The sequence below is a fragment of the Schistocerca piceifrons genome, chromosome 2 (genome assembly GCF_021461385.2).
Source record: "Schistocerca piceifrons isolate TAMUIC-IGC-003096 chromosome 2, iqSchPice1.1, whole genome shotgun sequence".
NCBI lineage: Eukaryota > Metazoa > Arthropoda > Insecta > Orthoptera > Acrididae > Schistocerca > Schistocerca piceifrons.
Genome location: NC_060139.1, coordinates 735417352 through 735435505, shown reverse-complemented (window position 1 = coordinate 735435505; position 18154 = coordinate 735417352). Strand labels below are relative to the sequence as shown.

General features: G+C 42.2%; 1 protein-coding gene across 1 annotated transcript in view; it reads right to left on the bottom strand.

Moving 5' to 3' along the window:
- Positions 1–18154, bottom strand: part of LOC124777358 (circadian clock-controlled protein daywake-like) — an 88681-nt gene that overhangs the window by 47445 nt on the left and 23082 nt on the right. Inside the window, exons 2-3 of the mRNA XM_047252732.1 lie at positions 14163–14255; positions 11129–11279 (exon numbers count right to left, since the gene is read on the bottom strand). Coding sequence (XP_047108688.1) covers positions 11129–11279; positions 14163–14255 — 244 coding nt within the window. The remainder of the gene's footprint in view (positions 1–11128; positions 11280–14162; positions 14256–18154) is intronic.

Genomic DNA, 18154 nt, shown 5'->3' with positions numbered 1-18154 from the left:
TAATGATATCAGCAATAAAAAGAAGAATGAGCCGGAGAATGCAAGAAACTGTATCCGGGAGCCTAATTAAAGATAGGGAGGCCTTGATGGAAATACTGGAACAGTTGGAATCTGTTCGATCACAGGAACAGAATCAAGCTAATGATCAAAACCGAGGGGGAAGTAATGACCTAAGGAATCATTTTGGTAATTCGTCTAATTATAGAGGAAGAGGTGGGGGCCATAGGTACAGGAACCATGGTGGTGAACGGCAATGGAGAAATGATTGGAGAAGGAGTGAAGAACCAAGAGATCATGAGAGAGGATGGGATACGCGAATGAATGACACAGTGCATATAGAAGAGGCGGAGAGACCGGAAAACTGAATGACACTCCAGATGAGGTCCGGTCAGGAGTGAGAACTACAAGGACCAGAGTAAACCTACTAAGACACGACAATGGTGGAGATCTGAGAGAAGATCTACTGGAGGAAAGAAGTAGGATTCCCAAAGAACCCATACTACCCATGATAAGGATCAAGCTATGTGGACTGAATATCGAGGCATTAGTCGATACAGGAAGTGAAGCATGTGCAGTATCCAACAGGTTATATGAACAGGTACTAAAAGCAAACATTAGCTTGCCTAGTTTCCCGGTGAGTGGAGTGAGAATTGTGAATGCGTTGGGTGCAAGGAGTAAACCTATTAAAGAACAAGTGTTGATTACCTTCGAGATAGAGGGAGAAGAATACGAAGCAACATTTTTGGTGGTGGCTGGATTGAACACATCAATTATTTTAGGGATAGATTGGTTGAATGAAGTTGATGCAGTAGTGAGTTTTGATGAAGGTACTATCAAGGTCCCCCCATGAACCATGGAACTTGCCGTTGGTGGGGAGGCTTGTGTGCCTCAGCGATACAGATAGCCATACCGTAGGTGCAGCCACAACGGAGGGGTATCTGTTGAGAGGCCAGACAAACATGTGGTTCCTGAAGAGGGGCAGCAGCGTTTTCAGTAGTTGCAGGGGCAACAGTCTGGATGATGGACTGATCTGGCGTTGTAACATTAACCAAAACGGCCTTGCCGTGCTGGTACTACGAACGGCTGAAAGCAAGGGGAAACTACAGCCGTAATTTTTCCCGAGGAAATGCAGCTTTACTGTATGATTAAATGATGATGGCGTCCTCTTGGGTAAAATATTTCGGAGGTAAAATAGTCCCCCAATCGGATCTCCGGGCGGGGACTACTCAAGAGGACGTCGTTATCAGGAGAAAGAAAAGTGGCATTCTACGGATCAGAGCGTGGAATGTCAGATCCCTTAATCGGGCAGGTAGGTTAGAAAATTTGAAAAGGGAAATGGATAGGTTAAAGTTAGATATAGTGGGAATTAGTGAAGTTCGGTGGCAGGAGGAACAAGACTTTTGGTCAGGTGAATACAGGGTTATAAATACAAAATCAAATAGGGGTAATGCAGGAGTAGGTTTTATAATGAATAAAAAAATAGGAGTGCGGGTTAGCTACTACAAACAGCATAGTGAACGCATTATTGTGGCCAAGATAGACACAAAGCCCATGCCTACTACAGTAGTACAAGTTTATATGCCAACTAGCTCTGCAGATGATGAAGAAATAGATGAAATGTATGACGAGATAAAAGAAATTATTCAGGTAGTGAAGGGAGACGAAAATTTAATAGTCAAGGGTGACTGGAATTCGTCAGTAGGAAAAGGGAGAGAAGGAAACATAGTAGGAGAATATGGATTGGGGGGAAGAAATGAAAGAGGAAGCCGCCTTGTAGAATTTTGCACAGAGCATGACTTAATCATAGCTAACACTTGGTTCAAGAATCATAAAAGAAGGTTGTATACCTGGAAGAATCCTGGAGATACTAAAAGGTATCAGATAGATTATATGAGGGCCGTTCAGAAAGTAACCTCCGGTTGATTTAAAAAAATACACCAAGTTAAATAAAAATATTTTAATATATACATCTTACAACTACATCTTTGCACTATTTTTCTACATAGTCTCCATAGCGATTGAGGCACTTATCGTATCTCTTCACAAGCTTTGAAATTCCTTCTGCATAAAAATCACCCGCTTGTGCCTGGAGCCAGCCTGTGACCGCATCTTTGAGCTCTTCGTCATCATCAAACCGCTGTGACCCGAGCCATTTCTTCAAATGCATGAAGAGGTGATAATCACTTGGCGCCAGGTCTGGGCTGTAAGGTGGATGGTTGATAACGTCCCACTTGAAGGACTCAAGAAGGGCCGTTGTTCTGCGAGCAGAGTGAGGACGGGCGTTATCGTGCAAAAAAACGATACCGGAAGTCAGCATACCACGGCGTTTGTTCTGTATAGCCCGTCGTAACTTTTTTATTGTTTCACAGTACACGTCTTGATTAATGGTCGTACCAGGTTCCATGAATTCAACCAACAACACCCCTTTGGCATCCCAAAACACCGTTGCCATCAGTTTTCTGGCAGAAAAATCTTGCGAGGCTTTTCTTGGTTTGGTAGGCGAATTTGAATGTGCCCACATCTTTGATTGTTCTTTTGTCTCAGGGTTCACGTACTTAATCCAGGTTTCGTCACCGGTCACGATTCTGTTTAACAATGGTTCTCCTTCGTCCTCATAACGTGACAGAAACTCTAATGCAGAGGCCATTCTTTGAGTTTTGTGGTGGTCGGTAAGAATTTTGGGCACCCATCGTGCACAGAACTTACGGTAACCCAATCTTGCTGTCACTATCTCGTACAAGAGAGTCTTAGAAATCTGTGGAAAACCAGTAGACAACTCCGACATTGAGAAACGTCGATCTTCACGAACTTTTGCATCAACTGTCTGAACGAGTTCGTCAGTCACCAATGATTGTCTACCACTCCTCTCTTCATCATGAACGTTTTCTCGTCCACTTTTAAATAAACGTACCCATTCACGGACAACTCCTTCACTCATAACTCTTGGTCCGTACACGGCACAAAGCTCACGATGAATAGCTGCTGCAGAATATCCTTTGGCTGTAAAAAACCTTATGACAGCACGCACTTCACATTTGGCGGTGTTTTCTATTGCAGCACACATTTCAAACTGCCACAAAAACTAAACTAGCGCAGGTACGACGTTCACTCGACCACGGCTTGATGCAAACTGACCTGTTGAGTGCGTGAACGCACAGATGGCGTCGCTACTCCCCCCACAACCCGCACTGTGAGCAATCGGAGGTTACTTTCTGAACCGCCCTCGTATAATGGTAAGACAGAGATTTAGGAACCAGGTTTTAAATTGTAAGACATTTCCAGGGGCAGATGTGGATTCTGACCACAATCTATTGGTTATGAACTGCAGATTGAAACTGAAGAAACTGCAAAAAGGCGAGAATTTAAGGAGATGGGACCTGGATAAACTGAAAGAACCAGAGGTTGTAGAGAGTTTCAGGGAGAGCATAAGGGAACAATTGACAGGAATGGGGGAAAGAAATACAGTAGAAGAAGAATGGGTAGCTCTGAGGGATGAAGTAGTGAAGGCAGCAGACGATCAAGTAGGTAAAAAGACGAGGGCGAATAGAAATCCTTGGGTAACAGAAGAAATATTGAATTTAATTGATGAAAGGAGAAAATACAAAAATGCAGTAAATGAAGCAGGCAAAAAGGAATACAAATGTCTCAAAAATGAGATCGACAGGAAGTGCAAAATGGCTATTCAGGGATGGCTAGAGGACAAATGTAAGGATGTAGAGGCTTGTCTCACTAGGGGTAAGATAGATACTGCCTGCAGGAAAATGAAAGAGACCTTTGGAGAGAAGAGAACCACTTGTATGAATATCAAGAACTCAGATGGAAACCCAGTTCTAAGCAAAGAAGGGAAGGCAGAAAGGTGGAAGGAGTATATAGAGGGTTTATACAAGGGCGATGTGCTTGAGGACAATATTATGGAAATGGAAGAGGATGTAGATGAAGACGAAATGGGAGATAAGATACTGCGTGAAGAGTTTGACAGAGCACTGAAAGACCTGAGTCGAAACAAGGCCCCGGGAGTAGACAACATTCCATTAGAACTACTGATGGCCTTGGGAGAGCCAGTCATGACAAAACTCTACCATCTGGTGAGTAAGATGTATGAGACAGGCGAAATACCCTCAGACTTCAAGAAGAATATAATAATTCCAATCCCAAAGAAAGCAGGTGTTGACAGATGTGAAAATTACCGAACTATCAGTTTAATAAGTCACAGCTGCAAAATACTAACGCGAATTCTTTACAGACGAATGGAAAAACTGGTAGAAGCCGACCTCGGGGAAGATCAGTTTGGATTCCGCAGAAATGTTGGAACACGTGACGCAGTACTAACCTTACGACTTATCTTAGAAGAAAGGTTAAGGAAAGGAAAACCTACGTTTCTAGCATTTGTAGACTTAGAAAAATCTTTTGACAATGTTAACTGGAATACTCTCTTTCAAATTCTGAAGGTGGCAGGGGTAAAATACAGGGAGCGAAAGGCTATTTACAATTTGTACAGAAACCAGATGGCAGTTATAAGAGTCGAGGGGCATGAAAGGGAAGCAGTGGTTGGGAAAGGAGTGAGACAGGGTTGTAGCCTCTCCCCGATGTTATTCAATCTGTATATTGATCAAGCAGTAAAGGAAGCAAAAGAAAAATTCGGAGTAGGTATTAAAATTAATGGAGAAGCAGTAAAAACTTTGAGGTTCGCCGATGACATTGTAATTCTGTCAGAGACAGCAAAGGACTTGGAAGAGCAGTTGAACGGAATGGACAGTGTCTTGAAAGGAGGATATAAGATGAACATCAACAAAAGTAAAACGAGGATAATGGAATGTAGTCAAATTAAATCGGGTGATGCTGAGGGAATTAGATTAGGAAATGAGACACTTAAAGTAGTAAAGGAGTTTTGCTATTTAGGGAGTAAAATAACTGATGATGGTCGAAGTAGAGAGGATATAAAATGTAGACTGGCAATGGCAAGGAAATCGTTTCTGAAGAAGAGAAATTTGTTAACATCGAGTATAGATTTAAGTGTCGGGAAGTCGTTTCTGAAAGTATTTGTATGGTGTGTAGCCATGTATGGAAGTGAAACATGGACGATAACTAGTTTGGACAAGAAGAGAATAGAAGCTTTCGAAATGTGGTGCTACAGAAGAATGCTGAAGATTAGATGGGTAGATCACATAACTAATGAGGAGGTGTTGAATAGGATTGGGGAGAAGAGAAGTTTGTGGCACAACTTGACTAGAAGAAGGGATCGGTTGGTAGGACATGTTTTGAGGCATCGAGGGATCACAAATTTAGCATTGGAGGGCAGCGTGGAGGGTAAAAATCGTAGAGGGAGACCAAGAGATGAATACACTAAGCAGATTCAGAAGGATGTAGGTTGCAGTAGGTACTGGGAGATGAAGAGGCTTGCACAGGATAGAGTAGCATGGAGAGCTGCATCAAACCAGTCTCAGGACTGAAGACCACAACAACAACAACTATCAAGGTCAAAGGAAGAAAGGGAGAGGAGGAGAGATTAAAGTTTGCTGAGGGAAGTGCAATAGAAGAAGAGGAGGAATTCAGAAGGATAAATTTGTGTCATGAAGAGGGACCCACCACGGTATACGGGGAAGAGGAACTAGAAGAAGAAGTGTTGATATACCTTGAGGGATTAGCATGAGAGAATAGACATAAAGAGGATAAGATCAGTAAAAAGTTGGAAGAGATGACACACCTAGATGAGGGGACTAAGAGGAAATTAGCCACAGTATTATACAGGCGTTGTAAGGTATTTTCTCAATGGCCAGACATCATGAAAGGGGTGGAGTGTAAGCTAAAGATAAAGAACCATAAACCGTTCAATATAAAACAGTACTCCATTCCCCAGGCGAAACGAGGAGCAGTAGATGAAGAGATACAGAGGATGATGCACCTTGGTGTTATAGAAAGGGCCAACAGTCAATATAACAACCCCCTATTTGTTGTTGATAAGAAGGATGGAAAGGAGAGGATAGTTTTGGATGCACGAACAGTGAATAAAATCATCGAGCCGGAGCGGGACAAACCTGAGACTATAGAAGAACTGATTCAAAAATTCCGAGGAGCAAAGGTGCTTAGTAGTATCGACTTAACTGCTGGTTACTGGCAAATACCATTGGCCACAGAGTCCTGGCAGTATACAGCATTTACTTATGGAGGGAGGTGCTATCAATTTAGAGTGTTGCCATTTGGGCTTAATGTGTCAGTGTCTGAATTCATAAGAGTGATGGATAAGATACTAGGCGAGGAGTTACTTAAAAAGGTCACCGTCTATGTGGATGACCTCTTGATAGCAAGCGAATCATGGGAAGAATATTTGAATAGATTGGATGCAATCTTGGCAGCTTTTGAAACTGCAGGGGTAACTGTAAACCTGGACAAGTCGGAATTTGGCAAATCAAAGATAAAATTCCTGGGCCATATAATATCCGAGGAGAGTATCTATCTTGATCCTAGTAAAATGGAGGTTATTAGAAATTTTCCGACCCCCCATAGTAAGAAACAGTTGCGAGCATTCTTTGGGGTTTGTGAGTTTTATAGAAAATTTGTCAATGGATCTGTACTTAATGCCCCGAGTATGAGGGAATTGACCAAGGCGAGGATGCCGTGGCATTGGAGTGCAGAGTGCCAAACCGAGTTTGAGAATATCAAGGAAGCACTATATAGTGCAGACATATTGTACCACCCAGATTTTTCCAAGGATTTTTATTTAGGAGGAGACAGCTCTGACTATGGACTAGGAATACATTTGTACCAAATGGAGAGGGGCGAAAATGGTGAGAGTGTAAGAACAATAGCGTTCGGTAGCAGAAGTTTAAATGCTTGGGAGAGGAAATATTCGATTACTGAAAGGGAGGCATTGGCAATTGTGTGGGGGTATAAGCGTTTCCGGTATTATTTGGCCAGGAGGCATGTGAAAGTAGTGACTGACCGTAAGGCCCTTACATTTCTGACCACAAGCAAGTTGAGGCATAGCAGACTAACGCGGTGGGCCCTGGCATTACAGGACTCTGACTTCGAGATAATTTATGAACCAGGAGCAACACATATAATACCTGATGCTTTGTCAAGATTACCAGCTGACTCGAGAGGAATGTTGGTGGACAGGCCAGAAGGAGAAGGAGTTAGAATTAACCTGATGAAGGAGTACAGTATGAAGAATTCATAAGGAAATTCCTAAAGAATGTGCGCAGGGAACAGAATGAGGACGAGAAATTAAAGACAATTAAAACCAAATACAGGTGTGCAGGAGAGGAAAGAATTCACACATTTTATTATATTCATAATGGGATACTTAATAAAAGAAACAAGGAGAGTGAGGAGAACTGGAAACTCTGTGTGCCTGAGCATGTGGTAGAAAAATTAATTTGGTATACGCACTATAGTAATGCGCATTATGAACCGAAGAAGTGTCTGGAAAAGTTGAAGTTAGATTGTGCATTCAACAACATGGGAAGGCGTATACGTAAGATACTGAGTACATGTGACACTTGTCAAAAATCTAAAACGACTACAGTACAGCACAAAGGATATATGCATCCAATTGTACCAACAGCAATTAAGGACATAGTTGCAGTGGATCTCTTTGGGCCACTTCCTGCCTCACGAGGGAATTACACACAAATCTTAGTAGTGGAAGAACTGGTTTCCAAGTACATAAAATTTTACCCGTTGAAGAAAGCTACTAGTAGAGCCATCATTAACCATTTTGAGAAAGACTATTTTCAAAAGGTGTGTATTCCTAAGCGAATTTTGAGTGATAATGTGTCACAATTTAGGTCAAAGGAGTGGACAGAGATGCTAAATGAGCACAGGATAGAGCAAATTGCCACTTCGAGGTATAGGCCAGCTTCTAACCCTGCAGAATGAACAATGAAGGAATTGAACCGTTTATGCCGAACATACTGTCATAGGAAGCATGGTTCATGAAAAGAATATCTGGAAGAATTTGAGCGGGCCAGGAATCACCTCCCACATGATTCTACAGGGTTTGCACCATGTGAAGTGTTGCTCAATCAAGAACCCGACAGTATTTTTCGTGAGTTGCTAGTCTACCCACCAGGAAGTTCATTGGCCTGGGAAAGGAAATTGGAGCTAGTGGATTTAAGTATGAAGGAGAAGGCTAGGAAAAGACAGGAAAGACACGACAAGCTAGTGAAACCGATAACTTACCGAGTGGGAGACTTGGTACTAGTAAAGGTTCATGCAAAATCAAAGAAAATAAACTCTTAAATACATAAATTCAACCACGTTTATAAGGGACCATACAGGATTATAAAAATTGGTCATCCTAACACTGTGGAGTTGGAATATGCACGGACAAAGAGAGTGCATGGTAAGGAACATGTGGAAAACATAAAAAGGTACTACTCACACGAGAACAGGGATAAACCAGATGAGGAAGGGGAACTCGATTAGGGCAAATGTCTGAAATGAGAGTGTTCAAGCTCCTTGATGTAGTTGGGTAGGACATGTTTAGAACATTTGGTTGTTAAACGAACATTTGAAAAAGGGGAATGTTTATTTGCATTGTATTTTCTGATGTATTGTAACTAGAACTTCATATTTCATATCGACAACTACCTGAGAATGGGTGTAAAAACCTGTAACAACTAATTTGTAGCATAATAATTCATATGTCATATGTTCACGTAATAATTTTTGATTGTATGTTGTGTGTTACATTCAATATGGACTATAGAGGACTACTGCTGTTTGATATAAAAAAATTGTAATTTGGACAATGCCATGTTTATGAGATGTAATAACCTTTTTGTAGAAATTATTGTGGAGGCAGCCCACTAGCGGAGTCGGGGGATTATTTGGCGAATTGTACTTTCATTAATTATTTACACTATGTGTTTAGTTCAGATGTAGCAATGTCTAATTCCCTTGCCGATTCTTTTACGCCAGTGGTTCCAAAGAAATTTTCGAGGGCGGGGATGTAAGGGGTCCGTAGGCCCTTACTATAAGTCTGCACTCGGCACAGGTCGATAGGGCAAACAATCGATAGTGTCGGGTTGCGAGAGCGAGTGTAGAGTTGAGTGAGTTCCCAGGTTGCGAGCCGAGCCGTGCGGAGGCCGGTTGCTGTAATGCAAGGGTTTACCGTCAAAGGGAGTGCCCATCGCCGCGGTTTAACCCCTTTGTGTTAGAACAATACGGGAAAGTGAAAAAGTATAATTACGAGAGTGTTCAGTGATATTTCTGTGCCGATATTTGTGGTTTCGCGTCTACCGCGCCGGCATCATTTGGATTGCAGTGTTGGATTGCAGTGTTGGATTGCAGTGATTGAATTTGCGTGTGACAATAATGAATAGCGAAGAAGCTGGTGCTGAGATTAGCCGTTATTAAATATGTATGACGAAGGCAGTGGCTGTCTCCTTCTTTTTGTGTTTTTGAGACGAATATAGGTTCTTGATTAGTGAAGCTGTGTTGGCGTTTCTTCTTGTCACCGGACATTTCATTATTACAGCATTTGAGAAGGACAAAATGGAATGTAACAACTCCGTAGCAGTCAAATCCGATTGCCAGCCCCATTAGGTACACGGTCACATTCATTAATAATTATTTGGGCTGCTATCACATCCGGATCGGATCGAGATACATAAATCGGACTTGTTACAAGTCCCAGAGTGGCCCATTGTGCAGCAGTCTGAAAGATTAATGCTGGTACTAGACTATTAGAAATAATAATGCTGCAACAAGTTCCAATAGAAGCGAATCCTTCTTAAATACATTCACAGGAAAATAGACCAACGCGAAGAAATTGTACAAATGGGACCGAAATCGGTACATGTGATGTACATGTATAGAAAAACAAATGATTAAATGATTACAGAAATTATAAAAGTCAATAGCGCATTGGTCCACATGCAAACAATTATTCTCCTTGGCATTGATTCATAGAGTTGTTGGATGCCATTCTGAGGGATGTCGTGCCAAATTCTGTCCAATTGGCGTGTTAGATCATCAAAATCCAGAGATGGTTGGAGAGTGCCGCCCATAATATTCTAAACCTTATTGACTGGGGGGAGATCCGGCGAACTTGCTGGCCAAGGTAGGATTTGGAAGGAACAAAGGCATACAGTAGAAACTCTCGCCGTTTGTGGGCGGGAATTATGGTTTGCCAAGGAGGGCAACAAAACGGTGAGTAGAATATCGTCGACGTACGCTCCGCCGTATCGCTGCCACGGATGGCAACCAAAGACGTCGTGATATGAAAACAAATGGCACCCCAAACATCACTCGGTTGTCTGATCCGGCGGGCGACGTTCAGGCTGGTATCCCACCGCTGTCCTAGGTTTCTCCAGAAAAGTCTTCCACCGGGAATCAAATTGACTGGAGAAGAATTTTCAAAGGTGATTCCCTCCTCGAATTGAGCCCCCATGACCAGCGAATACGTGTCTGGAGATGCCTCAGACAATGGTGGGACAGCAACTTGAGTGTCATCCGCCATATGGCCCAGAAATCACTAATGATGGTCTGGGGTGTAGTGATCGTCTGGGGTGCCATTTCTTCCTGCAGTAGGGCCCCTGTGGTTATCATCCGCGGCTACGTCCAGTGTTGTTGCTCTTCCTGGCAAGCCACGCTGGGCTTACATTTCAGCAAGATAATACGCTTCTGCATACGCCGATAGTTTCCTCTGCTGGTCTTCGTGCTTGCCAAACCCTACTTTGGCCAGCAAGGTCACCGGATCCATGCCCAGTTGAGAAAGTTTGGAGCATTACGGGCAGCATTCTTCAACCATCTAGGGATTTTGACGATCTAACTTTCCACTTAGACAGAATTAGGCATGATGCCCCTCAGAAGGACATCCAACAACTCTCGAAATAATGCCAAGCAGAATAACTGCTTGGAGGACCCAGGTGGACCAGCGCTTGAATGACTTCCTCAATTTGCAAAGCTCTTTCTCTTGAATAAATCATCCAATTTTTGAGAAACTTTAATTTGTTAGTCAGAACATATACCTCACATCTACCGATTTCCGTCCCATTTGGATAATTCTTTCGTGGTGCGTAGCTCCTTTTGTCTTAAGAGTGGTTTTGTAAAATGTTTGTATTGGTATTATTCTGCCTGTTAGAGTTATAGTTGAAGGTTGGCCATGCCAGCGAAGTGCTACCTGTGCTGGACGGCCTTTGCCTGCGAGAGTCCGCGGATCTTCATGCCGGTGAGCGTCGAGTTGACCGCCACTGGTCCCTCACCGTCGGCCAGCACCGCGACCTGCGTCACCTCCAGGGGGTCCAGCGGCAGTGCGCCGATCTCGGGGAACCCTGCAACACGGCGCGCCAACGCCTTACACAGAGTCGCCCACAGCAAGGGTGCTCCAAGGCAGCTTCTCTAAACGAAGAGCAGACAAGCTGTCCGTGGAGTAGAAATCCGCGGTATGAATCCAACTTCTCACCCAGTTTCTCAAGAAAACCTGCTACTTTTTCAAATCACATTGTAGACTACTTACAGCGATCCCCAACTTTTAGTTGTTCTTATTGGGTATGATTTTATTTTGCTTTCATTTATACCACTAATCTCTCAGGACTCATGATACGTAAATGCTCTCTCCACATTGTCTTATTTTCATTTAACTTTCCTTTTACACTGCACATGTTTAGTTCACTTCAGATATCAAAATGACTGATTCTATCCGTTCTTTTAGATCCTTTGCTGTTGTAACCTCCTCTTCGCGCTCTAGATAAGTATTTCTTGCTTCTTGTTTACTACCGATTGTAGTGCAACAGTCCACTAAACTTCCGTCTTACGTGTTTCATAGATTTATTTTTCATACGCTGATTATTCCGCAAATATACTACACTTATTTATTTTCTGTGTATTTGTTTCAGTCATATTATACATCGCACGCACGATATTTAAATTACTTTAGTTCTCAATATTGAGACGAAAGTGACACCAATTAGTGGCAAAATCGGTCGTTTGTTGGAGCAAATCTGAATTTTGACTATTGCGTAGTCAGTTACTTCCAGCGTGCTGCTTGGTAATAGGTGGTAACTTACTACGATTCAATAGAATTATAAAACCGTCACAGTTGCGCCGAGGTTAGTTTTTATCTGAATGACCTGCGTGCAGTAGTGGACAGTCGCACACAAATAGTATTTTGCTGTCAGCGAATTATACAAACAATGGGGCCAGCATACACACGTAATGATGTTATGATAGAACTTACGTGGATCTTTTGATAATGGACTACATAGGTCCGAAACCAGCCACCTATTAAATAAAAACAAACTTCTGTTTTCGGTTTCGTAGTTTTTTAGTAGACGTCATGGGGGCAGTTGCCAACGGGTGATACAGGTCCCAATGTGTCGGAATGTACATATTAATAAATGACATGGGCATGCATGTGACTGATGTACTCGTAATAGTCAAAATCTATATCTACTCCAACAAACGACAGATTTTACGATTAATTGCTGTCATTTCCTTAATATGGAGAAATAAAGTAATTTATGTATCTTGCTTGTGATATTTCATATGATTAAGACAAATACATGCAAAATAAATAAGTGTAGTATATTTGCGGAATAATCAGCATGTGAAAAATAAATCTATGAAAGACGTAAGATAAAAGTTTATCGGACTGTTGCGCTGTCAACACTACTATACGAAAGTGAAGGTGAAATAGGTAGTAAACAAGAAGCAAGAGATACTCATCCGGAGCACCAAGAGGAGGTTTAGCCAGGGATCTAAAAGAACGTAATACTTCAGTTCTCAACGTCGCTGCTCACAGAGACGTCTAATAAATTCCAGTTAACTTGATTTAATCTACTGAAACTCTGTTAACGACAATTTTACCGCTAATTTAGCCATATCAACTGCTTCAAACACTTAAAGCTGCTTGCATATTGATCGCTATCTTTTTAATAAAAGAAATTGAAAGTGGAAGGAATTTATACTGTCCGAGAGAGGGGGAAAGCAAAGCAAAGGGAACAGAATACCAACAAACACTGAAACCGGAGGGAATCCATCAAGAACTGCCTGAAGATGGAAACCTTTTGGTAACAATGAATTTATATGGCTGGCACAGGTATTTCTTAAAATAATGAAACAAACTGTCAGTGATGATACAATGTAAGCTTTCACGGCTGGTATTGACAGCACATAAAATTTCCGCGCTGTTCGGTGAAGCGATGCAAACTGCCAGTGTTTATGAAGAAAACTCCCTAAATTTCATCAGATGTTATGAACATACAAGTTCTGAAGCAGAGTATTGTTGGAAGTGGACGATGGATTGTGGGAAAACTGGAAGAGAAAAGAATCGAAGTGTTTGAGATGTGGTGCTGTAGAAGGACGTTGGAAATTAAAATGGACTGATAAAATAATAAGTAGGTTCTTCGCAGAATCGTACAGGAAAGGAATATATGGAAAACTCTAACAAGAAGAATGGTCGGGGTGACAGGACACGTCTTAAGACATCAGGGAATAACTTCCATTGTACTAGAAGGAGATGTGTTGGGTTAAACTGTAAGGAAAGACAGAAATTGGAATATATCCAAAAATTAATTCGCTAGCTGCGAACTCCTTGACATCAGCTGTATTAGGTATAGGTCTACTTCCTTTATAGTCAGTCAGCAGTCAGAGATTAACGTCGCAAATATTTCATGCAAATGTGGATATTATTAACAACGACTATTCTTTCAGAAATGCAGGTAAAAATTATGAATATAGGCCTATAGGGAACTGTTGGAATGCTTGAAGAAATAGCGCGAAAAAATGATGTACAAACTGCAGAAAGAGACCTAATTTACTTTAAAGCTAACTACGAAATTCTTGTCGCAGTAGCATTGGCATAGCATGTAAGGCAGTAAATACCTATCAGTGTTAGTGTTATGGTTGCTGATGTTTATGACGTAATAAACGTAGCAGAACGAATGTGAGCAATTTTTAACTACCATTAATAATACAGCAGCACGTAGCATAGTTTTATGCTGTACAGAAATGTATACAAAGTATCTAGCAATTACATGCATATGAGTCCTAAATATAAGCAGAAACATTTCTGTTTTAACTATACTTGGGGTTCACAACTGCCAAAAATCCATATTTTCTACTGTTTACAACATAAGTCAGCAATAGATTTTTTGACTGAGCGCACTGTGAATGCCTATACGTCGTAGTATCGCATATATTATCCACAGACTCACCGTCAACAAGCCGTGCGAAGATTGATTGCAGCTGCTTCACGAAACAGTCTTCGAACTGCGGGTCCTTGAGGTAGCATGTCGTCAGAAAAGCCGCTGAAAGCAGAAAACGAAAAATATTTGAGACTCAAGTGAGATATATTGCTTTCATATCTGACGGAATAGCCTGCACTATCGGTATTGCAAGATTGTGTTGTACTGTCTAGTATGTTATTCATGTGATATTAGATCGTTCCCATAGTAAATGGATGACATTTGATGACATTACAAATTAAAGGAAGAAATACTCCTTTCTCTTCAGTTCCTATCTACTAATTGGTTGTAACACTTTGTCAGTAGCAAGTCTCAGAGAGAAATTCAATTGCTTTATATTTTCATACTTATTTCCACTAACTTCTTGTAATACTTTGTCAGTAGCAGGACTCATGGGGAAATTTAGTTGCCTTACTAGTAAGTATTTTTCACTGATAAAAGGATTCCACCGGTACATTTTAATAAAACTAAATACATGTAAATGAATATACAGTGGCAGTATATTTATTTGGTTGTCTTGATCGCAAAATTTTTTGACTAAAATTACCGGTTTGGCTATGGAATAGTCATTTTCACCATCTGCAATAAAAGTAAAAAAGTAAATTACTTGCTACTACATTAAAAAATTAAAAACAAACGACAGCAGTTATTAAAAACACGATATACCTGTATTACACTGAACATCAACAAGTCGTTAGGTGTAAAATAATACTAATCAAACCTGCCATGCATGATTTAACTAGCTAAACAGGGTGTAACGGGTGTAAGCGCACATATTTTTATGTGTGTTACCTTAACATGTGTAGAAATCAGAGTGTTCGTTGTTTTTCCTTCGTGTCAAAGAGTCTTCCCAAAAACACGTCACAAGCCGACTTGATGTTTTCTGCATGGTCGTAATACACTGGTAAGTATAGACTACCCGTTTTGCGTCCATGCGTCAACACTTGAACACCTTCTCTGCTACCTCATGTACTTGGTTGTACTAACCAAGCTAAAAACATATCACCTGTTATGGCTGCAATTATTAGTCTGTAAATGACATAACGTTGGTCAGTACACCGTCCTCAGTCACGAATAGAAATATCTGTACTTGTACCCTGTATATAGGATAGAGATCCTAGAGGTCGTTGATGTGTGCATAACGTACAAATAATCATCCAAAGTAATTAAGAGGAAATTGATTTGACAGTAGGGATCTCTAAAATATTTTCAGCTATATATAAGAAAGCAGATTTTTTTAAAAAAATTGTTTAAACCTACGAAAATTATATTCGTCATCTGACAGCTTAATCCTGGTCAAAATCTAATGAACATTCAAAAAACAAAGATTGGTAACAGAAATCAATCTAAAATTTAATACACCTACATTGCGATGGCCGTAATATTGCTCTTATAAAGGATGAAGACGGAATAAAGATCGGGAACGTGCTTATTGTTTCTCATACGGAGTTTTATGATTTGATTCGAAAAGTAAGCAATGAAAATGAAAATGATGCAGGAGCAGACACCAAGTAACGATAAGAAGTAAATTAGAAGACTATTTCATGAAAATAAATAACAGATAGTATAATTTATAGTGGAAACGTAATGAAGTGCAGCGATCGTCGCTAGATCACTTGTTACAGTGCAGCAGAATGAATGATACACTCCTGGAAATGAAAAAAAGAACACATTGACACCGGTGTGTCAGACCCACCATACTTGCTCCGGACACTGCGAGAGGGCTGTACAAGCAATGATCACACGCACGGCACAGCGGACACACCGCCGCCGTCAGTGTCAGCCAGTTTGCCGTGGCATACGGAGCTCCATCGCAGTCTTTAACACTGGTAGCATGCCGCGACAGCGTGGACGTGAACCGTATGTGCAGCTGACGGACTTTGAGCGAGGGCGTATAGTGGGCATGCGGGAGGCCGGGTGGACGTACCGCCGAATTGCTCAACACGTGGGGCGTGAGGTCTCCACAGTACATCGATGTTGTCGCCAGTGGTCGGCGGAAGGTGCACGTGCCCGTCGACCTGGGACCGGACCGGACCGCAGCGACGCACGGATGCACGCCAAGACCGTAGGATCCTACGCTGTGCCGTAGGGGACCGCACCGCCACTTCCCAGCAAATTAGGGACACTGTTGCTCCTGGGGTATCGGCGAGGACCATTCGCAACCGTCTCCATGAAGCTGGGCTACGGTCCCGCACACCGTTAGGCCGTCTTCCGCTCACGCCCCAACATCGTGCAGCCCGCCTCCAGTGGTGTCGCGACAGGCGTGAATGGAGGGACGAATGGAGACGTGTCGTCTTCAGCGATGAGAGTCGCTTCTGCCTTGGTGCCAATGATGGTCGTATGCGTGTTTGGCGCCGTGCAGGTGAGCGCCACAATCAGGACTGCATACGACCGAGGCACACAGGGCCAACACCCGGCATCATGGTGTGGGGAACGATCTCCTACACTGGCCGTACATCACTGGTGATCGTCGAGGGGACACTGAATAGTGCATGGTACATCCAAACCGTCATCGAACCCATCGTTCTACCATTCCTAGACCGGCAAGGGAACTTGCTGTTCCAACAGGACAATGCACGTCCGCATGTATCCCGTGCCACCCAACGTGCTCTAGAAGGTGTAAGTCAACTACCCTGGCCAGCAAGATCTCCGGATCTGTCGCCCATTGAGCATGTTTGGGACTGGATGAAGCGTCGTCTCACGCGGTCTGCACGTCCAACACGAACGCTGGTCCAACTGAGGCGCCAGGTGGAAATGGCATGGCAAGCCGTTCCACAGGACTACATCCAGCATCTCTACGATCGTCTCCATGGGAGAATAGCAGCCTGCATTGCTGCGAAAGGTGGATATACACTGTACTAGTGCCGACATTGTGCATGCTCTGTTGCCGGTGTCTATGTGCCTGTGGTTCTGTCAGTGTGATCACGTGATGTATCTGACCCCAGGAATGTGTCAATAAAGTTTCCCCTTCCTGGGACAATGAATTCACGGTGTTCTTATTTCAATTTCCAGGAGTGTACATTGTATTTTTGTTATAACTACTGTCATTTGCTTTTAATCTCTTAAAGTAGTAACTAGTAATTTATTTTCTTTTACTTTTATTGCAGATTCTACGGAAGGCTGTTGCATAACCGATACTGTTATTTTACTAAAAAAGTTTTGGTATCAAGAGAATCATATAAAAATTGTGTAAAATCGTTGTCATTTTATGCCAGATTCTATGCAGTAGTATACGGATGCATGTAAAATACTACCATAACTCAACAGAACATACTCCTGCCCGCCTGGTGTATTTTTAGTTTCAGTGAGGTAGGTACCTGATTTGTGTGTTTGCGGGACTGCGAGGACAGCAAGAGCGGATCGAATCGCCGCGTCAGGTGAGTGAGTGTCAGCCTGGCGCAATCGCACCGCCGAGGGCATTTTCTAGGCGGTTACTCACGCCAATCAAGGCAAATGTCGAGGAGGTTCGCGACCTCCACCGCGCAAACATAAGCTTTAGACAGCTAAAACACTTAAACACAGTCAACATGATGTCCACGATTTACGTGCGGCGTGCACGACTTTACCACCTATTACAGGATAAGTACCGACCCAGAGCCAGGAATTGCATCCAGCCACTGACATGTAATAACTCGAAACACCAGAGAGACAGATACCTCAGTAAATATGTCCATGGTAAAGAATATAACACCCTGGAAGGACATATTTTATTTGTAACTGAATTAACATTATCGATGGTCAATAGATTGATGAAAACAAACAAATGAAATAAGATTTATAGAAAGAAACATGTTTTAAACACTTAGCGAAACAAATTCACGAAAGGGAATGCAATTACTCTTTATCGGCAAATTGGTAGTCCTGAACAACAACAAAAACATTGCATTGATGCTGCATGGTGTTAATCTAATCGGTTAGAGGAATACAAGGAAGAAATAGTCGCTAGTTGAATACTTCAGGAT